At 48.6% G+C, this 12319-nt stretch overlaps 4 protein-coding genes across 4 annotated transcripts; 1 reads left to right on the top strand and 3 right to left on the bottom strand.

The window, feature by feature from the left end:
• Positions 1-212: 212 nt before the first annotated feature.
• On the bottom strand, positions 213-2107 carry BDV38DRAFT_284281 (GMC family oxidoreductase; the record flags this gene model as incomplete). Its single annotated transcript, XM_032060223.1, has 2 exons — positions 213-1967; positions 2033-2107. 2 exons carry the CDS (start codon positions 2105-2107, stop codon positions 213-215), a joined length of 1830 nt encoding a protein of 609 aa, XP_031912102.1.
• Positions 2108-4001: 1894 nt separating this feature from the next.
• BDV38DRAFT_250494 (kinase-like domain-containing protein) lies at positions 4002-5381 on the top strand. The gene has a single exon (XM_032054955.1). It carries the CDS (start codon positions 4543-4545, stop codon positions 5356-5358), a length of 816 nt encoding a protein of 271 aa, XP_031912101.1. The 5' UTR covers positions 4002-4542; the 3' UTR covers positions 5359-5381.
• A 608-nt stretch (positions 5382-5989) lies between these two features.
• On the bottom strand, positions 5990-8770 carry BDV38DRAFT_118765 (PWWP domain protein). Its single transcript, XM_032051088.1, has 5 exons — positions 8277-8770; positions 7683-8163; positions 7252-7621; positions 6959-7187; positions 5990-6900 (listed from the first exon to the last, which is right to left on the bottom strand). The coding sequence occupies exons 1-5, from the start codon at positions 8422-8424 to the stop codon at positions 6290-6292; spliced, it is 1839 nt and encodes a 612-aa protein (XP_031912100.1). The 5' UTR covers positions 8425-8770; the 3' UTR covers positions 5990-6289.
• A 1046-nt stretch (positions 8771-9816) lies between these two features.
• On the bottom strand, positions 9817-11759 carry ppmA (type 2C protein phosphatase PTC7). The gene has a single exon (XM_032051089.1). The coding sequence runs from the start codon at positions 11463-11465 to the stop codon at positions 10173-10175; it is 1293 nt and encodes a 430-aa protein (XP_031912099.1). The 5' UTR covers positions 11466-11759; the 3' UTR covers positions 9817-10172.
• Between the last annotated feature and the right edge of the window lie 560 nt (positions 11760-12319).

Below are 12319 nucleotides of genomic sequence, written 5' to 3'. Positions count from 1 at the left end.
TATTCATTTTGAACTCGGAAGAACGTTTAATACCGGTATAGCTTCTCTGGCAACTCTAAGGATAGTACTAGAAAGCTGGCTATTATTCATCTGTCCACATGAATTTCCTGGAGCCTGATCATAATATAATACCAGGCCGTCCAGTACATAAGCCAGTGTCAAAGATGAATGGGCTAGTTTACTACGTTCATACAATTGTAATTGTCGACAAACTACTGCCAACGCTTAATGATCATCTCCGCCGCTTTTTCAGCGATCCCGTATACAGCTGTTTGTATATGACCGGATATCAAAACTGGCATGACACTGGCATCGACCACGCGGAGATTCTCCGTGCCATACACGGTCAGATTCGCATTGACCACCCCATGTAGTTCCTGTGGCAACATCGCACATGTACCGACCGGGTGAAAGATTGTCCTGGTGCTGTTGATCGCATATTCCCTCCACTGAGTATCACTATCGGATCCGTCAACAACCACAGAAAGGCCTGGGTCGTATTCTTCGGTCCAAGCTTGCCGGAGAGGAGCTGTTGACGCTAGTTTACGCAAGTACTTGGCGGCAGATACGAGAGCCTGGATATCATATTCATGGGAGAGGTAGTTCGGTTGTATCTCGGGAGCTGTTGAGATCGATGCCGATTTCACATGTATCGACCCCGTACTGAAGGGGTGTAGCATGACTGCTATCAACGAGAAGAAGTTTGAACCGTAGAGGGGAGAGGTCTCTGGTGGATACCCTTTTGGTCCGGCATACCCATCTGCCAAGAGAATCTCAACCTGTGGAACATTTTCTTCTTCATGCAGTATTTGATGAAGCAGGGTATCCGCTTTAATGCGCTCGAAGGGGGACAATGAGAGAGATTCATCGGCGGCTTTGCGTGCTAAAGATTCCATGCGCGAAGGCTCATCAGCCACGCCAGTCCAGTTAAGAAAAGCGTAGGTGCCGCCGCTACAGTCGTACAAGGATTTTTGACCTGTGTTATAAGCTTCGAGTTGCTGTTTTGCAAAAGTGGCATTGGTATTGAGCATATCGGATGAGGTATAGTTGGAGCGAAGTCGATAGGAGGCCACAATTGTCAGATGGTCCTGCAGATTCTCTCCGACCCCAGGAAGGTCAACTAATTGTTGGATATTGGCAGCATGCAGCACGTCTTTCTGACCGATTCCGGAGAGCTCCAATAGGCCGGGGCTTTGCATGGTACCAGCAGCAAGGATGACTTCCTTCGTTGCAAAGACAGTTGTGTTATCTTCCAGAGTAACGCCGGTTGCTACCAAATCACCTCCATCTATACTCGTCAAATCAATCTTGCGCACCCTCGTCTCTGCCCGTATTTGAAGATTGGGCCCTGCAAGCGAAGGATATCCTGGGTGATGGGCACTATACGACCTCTTCCGATCGCTGTACCGGACGTTTGTCGGCTGGAACCCGAAGCCAAGAGGATTTCCTCCTAATGAATTCCGATTCTCTGACACATTCAGGCTTTCCAACGCTTCCGTAAAGATGTCCTGGTACTCCGGCACCAAGTCACAGATCATCGTCTGGATAGGACCACCAAAACCTACACCTTGGTCACCGTACTTGTCTGACAAAGTGTAATTCTCAGCCTCAAGCATAGAGCGCATCATCTCCGATGAGTTCCACCCATCATTTCCTAACTTTCCCCATATGTCGTACTCGACCTGGCTGGCCCGGTCCCACGCCATAAAATTAAGCGCGGAACTTCCGCCCAGCACCTTTCCTCGGGGTTGACTCATAGTACGGTTACCTACATGCGCTTGTACGGCAGTGGTAAAATTCCAGTCGTACGATGATCCGATGGCTGAGCCAGCCATACCGGGGATGTTGATACTCGTCTCGTTCTCAGCATCAGGTCCAGCTTCCAGCACCAGGATAGAGCTCTCCGGTAGTCCACGGCTTAATCGTGAGGCCAGGGCCAGACCGGCTGTGCCGCCTCCCACAATAACCTACTGAGAGTGTCAGCCGACGGTGGTCCAACGTGGGCGCACAAACAGATCCGCAGTGACCATACAAAGTCATATTCAACCTGGGCCGCTTGACAAGTCGCTACAGCAATCGCTGTCAGAAAGAGGCTGAGTGACCACATCCTCCATCAAGATCGCTCTAGATTCTTTGTGGTTGAGTCTTGTCAATGCTCTTGGTCATAAAACCTTTGCTGAATCACAGGCAGGGGAAACAACTCTCTTATAGTAATGTGATATCAGATAGTTCCTTCCATCTTTGGAATCTATCCCTTGTGGTAGTATTTTCGAATGGGCTGCGGCCCCTTGCATCGTGAGCATAGCATACAACATACCAAGAAGACAGTCCATTTTACAATAGGAGATTTTGATTGTTGAGAATGTAGTGTTTATTGAGAAAAGTAATGAGTTTTCATCTTTAAGCTTTTACAGGGCTATGACTATCTTAGTTACTTATTTATGGATCCAGTTAGGGAGAAAGTCCTTGTATATCAGTTTCATTTCCAAAAGTTTAATGCTAGCCATAGCAACAGGTTAGGTTCCAACTCCTCTCACCTAGACATGTAGTGTAGTCATTGTGTTGATCTGTTTCATTCCAATTTGAAGGTTACCTAGTAAGTACCATTCATCACCACTCCAAGTGAACAACATACAGTCAAGGCATCCCATGCCGGCAAGTTGCATGACAAGCCAGAATATGCTTTTTGAAAGATGCGTTATAATGAATCGATATGATGCAGTAGATAGAAGACCTGCAGGACGATCACATGGCAGTTTTGCTTATTCCAGTTACCACTACACGGTGTCAATCAATCAATCAATCAAAATTCTATTAACCTGTTGGAGCTTAACCATTAAATACTAGCTATGCAGAAGCCTTAATGATGAGGCAGAATTCTAATCCAGAACACGTGAATCTCTTCAGCCCATACATAGGAAAGAAAATACATAAAAAAACTTTTAGATTACAACTAAAACATGCATTACAGCGCTTCTTCCCCTTTCTAAACTATTCTTTTATATCTGTAAATACCCTCTTCCTCTTCTATATTCTGCTCCTAGTCTATTATATTTTACTACGTCTAGACGACCGTTCTAAATACTACTCCATAGCAACTAAATTAGCATCTTCCAGATCTTTTCATACTTTAGTATATTAACCGGGCCCTATACAGCTAATTCCACGACACAGAAATGTCCCAGGAACCCTATTTTAAAGATAAACTCGGCGATATAGTGGATCGTCTGCGGGGATGATAAGGTTATATCTCAATGCTATAGCTTAAAGCCCCCTGCATGCCTCCTGCGGAGCCCAGCTTCTCCATAGTCTTCTTCTACATTTCTTTCCATAGTCCTATATACAGCTGGCACTGAGGGAGTACATGCTTTGCTGTCTACAAGCCCTGTATGTATTGGTAGCGGTCTGACTCGACCGCTTTAATTATGTATAAGAAGTATTGTAACCGTATTCGTTGCGTTCGTATCTAGATAAAATCGTATGGTAATGATCTTGTTACTGAAACTCTGCAAAGCAAGTCCGCACCTGCAGAGAATATGGCCGAGCGTACCTGGGTGATGTAATGCGTCAATTGTACTCTAAAAGGAAAAGCGGTTGAAATCATGTTCCTATAATTAAGCTGGCCTGGGATGTCTCTTGTATAGTCTCCAATAGCAGTGATATCTGGAGGCTAGTTCTCTGTAGTAGCAGCGTTATTGTTTCTCTCGTCGTACTGGATGAAGTGGCCTCGCTCTATACAACCACACATGTACCCTCCTTCATATAACCACGCCTTCAATCTAAAAGATGACGTGCGGTCAGAGTGGTCTTTGTCCCACTTGCATGTTTGTGTAGATTGCGGAAATAAGTAGCTATTTTGGAGTATAGGTGGGAACTATACTTAGGAATATCGGGTAGTCGACATCTTCATGGAATCGGCAATTTACCAAAGTGCCAAATATAATTACGGATCACTCCATACAGGATAGTCCCCAGTTTTCCCCTCTACAAAGACACCAGGGCTCTATCATCCAGTAGAAGTGATTGGCGCACAGACGGACCTATAAATAGAAGCATCCCGCCTAAGCTCCTCCGCACTTTTAGCGGCTTATCAACCGAGACATAACTCATTCCCTGATTAGTATGATTGATTGACTGGAGCAAGGATGCATACCTCAAAATAGACCACGGTTGTACATCTTATCCAAAGGTGCTAGGTAAATCGAGGTGAAAGACTCTGCATGCCGCCGCTAGTCTGGAGTCATATGATTGTCCATTTCATCTAATAATGTAGCATTGGCGCAAGACTAACGCGACCCCTAATTCTTCGAGTACATAACCTCACCCCATCGGTCCAAGCTCTATTGCGCCGTGTTTTGTGTTGGACGAGGAAATAACTAGCTAATAGTACTCGCTTCTATATGGGAAATTCATAGCGCAGTCCTTCACTTCAATAGAGCATCCCATCACAGTTATCCTCTACACAATATCACAAACATAAATATCCCGCCTCAACCTTCCCTCAGTGACAGCATATGCAAAATTAACCACAGATTATCCAAAATGCCTTCTAAATCCAAATCCAAGTCTCCCTACAAGTTCTCCTACACAGACGCAATCCAAGGCAAAGAACTTTATAATTACTTCGGTAATCGGGTTCTCGAGTCAAGAGCATCTGGTGGCCGAGTTGTCGCAGTCAAAGTCAAGCCAGTTCGTGGTTTCGCACGATCCGAGGCCAACATGATGCATTATGCTTCACAGCAACCTGGAATCTTAGCACCACAGGTTCTAGGCTGCTACGATGTTGATCCCGGAATCACCGTGACCGTGTCAGATCTCATCGAGGGCCAGTCACTAGACAACGTCTGGCATACCATGACTAAGGCCGAACGAAAGTCCATAAAAGAACAGCTCAAGGAGCAACTACGTCTCTTCCGGCAGTGCACACAACCGTACATTGGTCGTATATTCCGAGAGGAGACGCGAAACTTCTATGACCGCATCCACTTTCATTTCATGGGGCCTTTTGCGTCCGAAGAGGAGTTCGATAGTTGGTGTCTTGAGAGGGTGAAATCACCCACTGCGAAGAAGATATGGGCACGGCTTCTGCCTGGGATGCGTGGAACTGGAGAACAGAAGTTTGTGCTGACGCATGGAGACTTGGCTGCGCGGAATATCATGGTGAAAGATGGCAAGATCACTGGAATAGTAGATTGGGAGTATAGTGGGTTCTTCCCCGAGTACATGGAGTATGCAATGGCGACTGTGATTCATGATTGTCAGGAAGATTGGTGGAAGCCGCATCTGAAGGAGATTCTGGAGCCTTGTGGGTATAAGAGGGCGAAGTTTACAGCTGCAATCAAGTGGAGAGGGTGGTGAAGTTCGGATGGGGCTGACCCAAGTTCTTTTCTCTTGTTTTTTAGCCTCTATCACGCCATGCCTAAAGCTACTCTGTTTTGCTTTGCTTTCTATGATGTCAATGCCTTTTGGTGTTTTCTGCATATACCTCCGGACCTATATGATCGTATCCCTTCCATTTAGTTATACCTCACCCCAGCATGTTTTTTAAGTAGTTCTTCAATGTTATCCAATAATCATAAATATGATAATACTAATAATCAAAAGCAGTATTTATTGCTCAATAGAGTTATCGACGAGGATCAGACGATCACAGTACAACCAAGCGGAACAAGTAACATTCTCGAAGTGATCAAGCACAGACACAAAAAAAAAAAGGCACAATTAGACACAATACTGAAAGAAAACGATGAACACCATCCATCCATACGCTGAATAATTTTAAGAAAAAGAAGACAGGCTGACTACATCACAACTCATGTTGTAGCTTTCGCTATCCGAAATCCCAATTAGTCAAACTCAGCTCCGACCTGTTTATGCAGGATCTGTCTCTGTCCAGGGCTTTTCCGTCAAAATATCCTATGGGTCTGGTTCCGTCGCTAGTTCTTGATTCCAGGTTTCAGTCGGTGACACCGGACTTGGTGTCCATTGAAGAGGGTTAGATGTACAGTGGCGATATGTGAGAGAGGGTCCAAAAGGAAGAGTAGGACGTATAGAAAAGAAGCGAAGAAAGGGAAATCCTCAAGCTTAGTATGAATATTCTTGGAATTCCCGGTTTCAAGGCTCATTTCCAAAATGAAGAACTGGGAGTACCAGAGAAAGGAGATGGAAACACTAGCAGAGCGGCTTAAAAACCAATACCATGGTAAAGCAACGCATGTGAGACAGCAACGAGCACCAAGAACACCAGAGCAGAAAGAATCAGAGGTAAAACACGAGTTTAGACGGATGCTTATGCCGAAGCTTCTGCAGTCTTTTCCTCTGCTTTCTCCCCAGTAGGTTTCTCCTCTGTTGTCTTCTCCTCAGAACTCTTTTCCTCTGTGGCCTTTTCGACGGCTGGTTCGTCGGCCTGGGAGGCCGTCTTGTCGGATTCCTCCTTTGCTGCTTCAGGGGCCTCGGCCTTCTCCTTCGAGTCTGCATCGGTCATCTCCTCGTCCTTGGTCTCAGGCTTGGTCGGCTTGGGCTCATCCTCTTTTTCGCCTTCTGTGTCCCCACGAGCAGGGGTATCCACGCTGTCCTCTTTATGGACGCCGTTAGCCCTGGGCTTCCTCTTATCCTCCGAAGGGCCGGGAGTGGTGTCTGCATCAAGCACAGTCTTCCATTTGGACAAGAGATCCACGGCACGGCGACGGAACTGGAATTCCTCATCCCGAGGAATGGAGCTAAGCTTGACAATCATCTTCAAAACTTTGTTGATTTTCGTCGAACGGATGATGGAAACCTCCAGGTCTTGATAATTTTCCAACTTTGTAAAGTAGGTTGACATCGATGTCATTTCTTCCTCCTGAGGAGGTTGATCACGGGAGATGAAGCCCTTCTGGAGCTTATGGCGAACGAAAAGAACTGTTTCTGGTTAGTTTTCGCTTTTGCTCACGACCATTTGACTGCCGGGGATACGTACTCTCTTTCTCCTTCTTCGCCTTGGCCTCCTCTGGGTTGATCTGCTTCTCTGGCTCCTTAGGCGCCGCAGGCGTGCTTTCCTCACCTTCGTCACTGGCAGTGGCCTTGCTGGACTTCTTGGTGCTGGCAGTCTGCTTGGCCTTGCTCGAAGCAGGGGCCTTCTTTTCACTGGCAGGAGTCTTCGGGGTCGTCAGCTTGAGCTTGGTGCCGGTCTTGGGAGTCTTAGCAGGCTAGAGAAAAATCACGCACGGTTAGTATTCAAGGAATTGTTTCCAGGGCACCTTGTTTCCTCACCTTCTCCTCCGTGTCGGCTTCAGCGTCCTTCTTTCTCTTCTTGGAGCTCTTGGGCTTCTTGGCTTCCTCGTCTGCATCTTCCATGTCAATATCTTCGTCATCGACGATTTCCATGCTCTTCCGCTTGTTCTTCTTCGCATCCTTTTCAGCCTTGGCGGCTGCCTTTGCGGCCGCCTCGGCCTCCCGCTCTTCTTCTTCCTGCTCGATCGCACGCTGGTGGTCGGCCAGCAGGGTCTTGAAGTGCTGAAGGTCGTGACCATCAGCAGCCACGGAATATGCCGCCAAAAGCAGTTTCGACTTGCCCTTCTCCGACACTTCCTTGCATGCGGCGGGTTCGAGCGGCGTCAAATCCGTGTTAGGAATCCAGGCACTATAGTTGTCGTCAGCTGACACATCCACGAGAAAGATGAAGCGAGGAACAGGTTACTTACAATTCATTTGTTTCAAAGAACATCACAGGGAAGGTCCTCTCGTGAGCACGCTTGCCGCCTTCGGCGTAATCTTCCCTGTAGGTGCCATCGGAGCGCTGAGCGGTCACCGGGCGTGTGTCCAGAAGAGTCTTGGGGAGCATCTCCTCATCGCAGATGATAGACGGCCATGGTGGGTAGCTGCGAAGGCGCGCTAGGTAGTACTCGCCTGGCTTCGCGTGCAAATTAGTGATGCGAGCTTGCGACTTCTTCCGATTCAATTTCGACTTGTGCTCGGGCACGGTGCCAGTGGACTTGCGCTTTGAGCCTCCGGATTTCTTAGCCGACGCGGGGGTTCCGTTAGCCTCCGGGGCAGGGGCAGCCTCTGACTCTGCAGGGGCAGCACTCTCGTCAGGCTTCTTCGCATCAGTAGATTCGGACGCGCTGGGCTTCTCAGTGGGCTTTTCATCAGACTCCTTTTTCTCTTCGGTGGCGACTGCATCTTCTAAGGCAAATCAAGCAACACAGGTTAGCATACGAGCTTCATCAGGAACCTTTATTTACGGGATCGGAGCGCAGGAAGGGGGTATAAAAAGAGAACATTTGGGCGGCGCTTACCCGAAGGCTTCTCTTCCGATCCATTGGTCGTCTCTTCCTTCTCCTTGGTTGCCTCTGGCGTGGATTCCTTGGGTTCAGCAGGGGCGCGCTCGACCGACTCAACGGCGTCGGGGGCAGGTGCCGAGGCAGTAGGGGTATCCTCAGCCATGGTGCGCGACAAAGCTCAATAAAATGTAGATCAGAAACAGCTCCACCCGAAGTTCGCGTGAATCAAAGGTGTGCAATGGAAGCGGTGGTGGACAGGTCGAGGTGGATGTGGGTGAAGGAAGAAGTGGTGGAGAAGGTCGCGACGGAGGCGGGAAGTTGATTGACAACGCGTGCACTTCCTTTTGCCGGGAAAAAAAGCGCTGCCAGACCGCGAATGACGCAACGCTCACCAGCAACCACAACAAATAGGAATTTCCACAACTCGCGACAGCTGTTTGTCACTGAGTCTCACAGGTGGTCAGGTAGCCAAATATACTACCGATGAGGATGCAGGTTTATCCACGTAAGACTGCGCGATTCCAATACGCGACGCGACCTCAATCGTGCAACAAGCTTTAGCGGATATTCGCAAGAGCTTGCCCTGTAGATTCAAGAACACGCGACTAGTGATAGAGTCGTGGCAGAGATAATAGTAGTAACCGTGGAAGAGATCAACGACGCGTATAATGGATGGTGATCCCAAACGCGAGGAGGCTGCACAACCACTAGTACTTGGAAGCGTAGCAGTAAAGAGGCCTGCCACCTGACTGTCAAAGGATCTCAATCTTTGTCTCGGCTGGAGAATGAGATAGACGGGTTGCGCAGAACTATGCTCTGTAGAAGTGGTGGTTGATGCAGGAAAAGCAACGGCAGCTCAATCGAGGCAATTAGTCTGATGAGACAGCAATAGTCTGTCTGGCGCAAGGAACCTGGTAGGTCGTTTTAGTATAGGATACACCCAAATATTCAGATGATTAGAGGGGATGGGGAACAAGGGAATGGATGTACGAATGGCCGACTGACCTTGTGCCACAATAACAAAGCCAACAGTAACACCTGAAATGAACGATGTCAACTACTACCTTGTATGGCAATTTTTCAGAAACACCGCGTGACTTGATTGCGACAAGCCGAGGGGTGGGAAATGATAAATGTTTGGAAGACTGTTTGGTGCAGTGAAAGAGGAGGTAAAAGTGAGGTTCCCCGACAATCGTCATCCATCCACTCCATCGTCTGCTCCTCCAACATATATGTGCCACCAGTCCACATTGTAGTCTCTCGCTTTCCCCAGGATACAACGATTTATGTTTATCCTTGGAGGAGAGTAATATGAATTTTAAAAAAAGAAAAATAAAAGAAAGAGAAAAAGAAAATGAGAAAGGGTGAATTATAAACCTGGTATAAAGCCTCACCTACTCGAGCTCTACAGAAATGTATACGAGGCAGCATTGTACAGCTATATCGGTGTCGATAGCAGCGCTACACAGTATAATACGTATACAGATTGTAGTAGATCAAACGTACTCATTTGTTCAAGGCATATATAGCCTCTTATTCTTTTAGTCCTTTTTTTTATCTCTTTAAGTAGTTATTAATGGTACGCTGATGTGCGACTCTAATGTTCTATATCAGTGTCAATATACCAGTTGAAACTCCCGACCGTCCCAGTCCCAAATGCGTGTGGGAAAAAAAAATACAGATAAATGTATACATGAATATGTATAGATGAGGATATGTGCCCACCCTCGAGGGCAAAACCGAAAAATACAAAACCGTACAAAGTCATCATCCTTAATGAAAACGCCAATTTGATTGAATTCCAATCAGCCGTTGTCTAAATCAAAGGTGCGCGTAACTGCTTCGGGGAAGACCTGGTCCGCTCGCGATACGGCGGCTTGTCTCTGACTGAAATTGAATAGAAACTACAATTCACGGTGATGGAACGTAGCCCTCTTCCACAGCCACCACAGCTAAGACAGCAATATCATCCACCTTCCCGCCACGGTACCAGTCGCCGGGGTAATATCGTTGAGCTTCTTTGGCAAAGGGTCCGTCGCGGCGCATATCCACGCTGGCCAACTTGGCTTCACCGGCAATGGTGGCGGCGAGGAGCGATGGAAGGCTGTATAGGTGGCTCTTGTTTGTAGAGCGGTGGTGTTGGGAAGTTTGGGTGGATGATGATGGGATGAGGGAGGCAAGGCCCTCAGGACCAGTCAGTTGGTCGAGATCAGCAGAGGGTTTGATTCCAACGTCGGGTGTGGCGGTCCAGGCGCCTGTCAGAACCATCCGGCTGGTTATGAGCTTGAGGATGTCCTGGTTATTGAGGTTGTCAAAGACGCCGTCTGTTGCAAGGAGGAGTACGTCGCCATGCTGCATGTGGAGGTTGGTGACGGCCGCGTCGCGCGGGAAGTCTTCGAGGAACGCGCCACCGAAGATAGACGCTTGCGTGCGCATCCGCGGAGGGATAATACTCAGCTGGTAGGGCGTGTTGAAGCCGTGCGTTTGCGGGACCGAGTAGTGATGTACGGCAGCAAGACGGAGAAGGACTGAGCCTGAATCACCTAGATTTGCCAGTTCAACCCGTCCATCGGCCAACCCGACACCCACCGAGGCGGTGCAGCCGCCGGCGCGAATCGATTCATCAGCAACAACTTGATCGTAGCCGGCTTGAAGGAGGCCCTTTGCACGCAATTGTTCCGCCGGAGCATCCCAGTCAAGGGCGGATTGCGCCATATACCCACACAGCGCATGTGAGAAGTCCGCGGGATCGACTCGAGACTCCGCCCAGCCTCCTACCCCGTCTGCGACGGCAAAGGCGACCGCGCCGTTGTCGTGTTCGCCGACCCTGCTCACGAAGAATGCGTCCTCTCCACTATCGGGTCTCCGCTGACGCCGGATGGCCGGACTCTTCACATCTGTGGCCACCCCTATAGCATGGTGACGGTGGGGATCAAAGTCGGACGTGTTCTTGGCGGGATGGAAACGACGGCCTTTGCCGGATGATGAAGCGGCAACGCGGTATGAGATGCGTGGGGATTTGGAGTCAAGCGACTGCGTGGAGTGGAAGGATCGTCGGGGCGGAGGAGATGAGGATGATGTCGGAGAGGATCGGGGCCATGGCGTGCTGGTCGAGAACGAGGCCAAGAGCCTATTTCTCGTGACGGGTTGTAGGCTACTGCAGGTTGGACTGCAGGCTCTACGGAGAAAAACCAGAGGGATCATCGGCAGTGACCAGATTGTCGCCGAAGGACGCTAAGTAACGCGATTCAAACCCTCGCAAAAGAGCGATAGGGAGTTTTCCTTTGACCCGTCCGTTGGGAACATACAACAGAATGTCCCCTCGCACAGTCTAGGCTCGTAGAGGGCCTGTCGTGCCGTGAAAGGAGAGCGAACAGACCCTCCCGCTGAGCCAAGTAATGAATCCAGAGACAGCGATCGGTATATATATAGCGGACGGACGAGAATCACGGTCGTGTTTGATCTCTCGCGAGGGGGGTTTGAACGCTGGGATTCGGCACCATTTTTCAAATTATAAATAATGGATTGCCGACCGCCTGTCGTCATCAATCGACCGCCTCCATTCTTTAAGTGGAGTGACCGATGCTACCGTTGGGATCGGTCGTTTAATTCTGATTTGAATGCTTCGCGACTGGAGATCTCCGTGGTTAGCCGACTAAAGCCTCTGGATTGCCCACGTGTTGGGAGTAAAAGGAATAAAAAGAGAGGATTGACAATACCGATTGAGTCTCTCTAGATCATAAGGTGATAAACGGGTCAATAGGCGTAACTCGAGCGTTCATCAAGACAGTTCAGACATGGCGACAGTGCCGTATAGAGAATTTCTGTAGATTGCAGCAACATGTAGTCGAATACATGAGAGATATGGAAGCTGCGATGTTATGACGTTGTTGTGGTGTGTATGTTCACTCGCCATTCATTTTTGTCTTGCCGCTTCCTTTCGCGTCACCTTCAAAATTTCAAGAGAAAAAGGGAATTCCTCCGTCCGAACTCCCACTAACCCACACCCTTTCCTCCAAACCTCTCACACCCTTTAGACATTCCGCCGCCGTGTCTTA

This window comes from Aspergillus pseudotamarii (assembly GCF_009193445.1).
Source record: "Aspergillus pseudotamarii strain CBS 117625 unplaced genomic scaffold BDV38scaffold_37, whole genome shotgun sequence".
NCBI lineage: Eukaryota > Fungi > Ascomycota > Eurotiomycetes > Eurotiales > Aspergillaceae > Aspergillus > Aspergillus pseudotamarii.
This window is presented reverse-complemented; position numbering and strand designations above follow the sequence as displayed.

Excerpts from the sequence above, each read along its gene's own strand:
- BDV38DRAFT_250494 (XM_032054955.1), top strand. The coding sequence starts at position 4,543 with ATGCCTTCTAAATCCAAATCCAAGTCTCCCTACAAGTTCTCCTACACA.
- BDV38DRAFT_118765 (XM_032051088.1), bottom strand. The coding sequence starts at position 8,424 with ATGGCTGAGGATACCCCTACTGCCTCGGCACCTGCCCCCGACGCCGTT. Across the intron at positions 8,164-8,276 it reads ATCGGAAGAGAAGCCTTCGG|AAGATGCAGTCGCCACCGAA; the intron begins GTAAGCGCCGCC and ends GATTTGCCTTAG. Across the intron at positions 7,188-7,251 it reads AAGCCGACACGGAGGAGAAG|CCTGCTAAGACTCCCAAGAC; the intron begins GTGAGGAAACAA and ends ATTTTTCTCTAG.
- ppmA (XM_032051089.1), bottom strand. The coding sequence starts at position 11,465 with ATGATCCCTCTGGTTTTTCTCCGTAGAGCCTGCAGTCCAACCTGCAGT.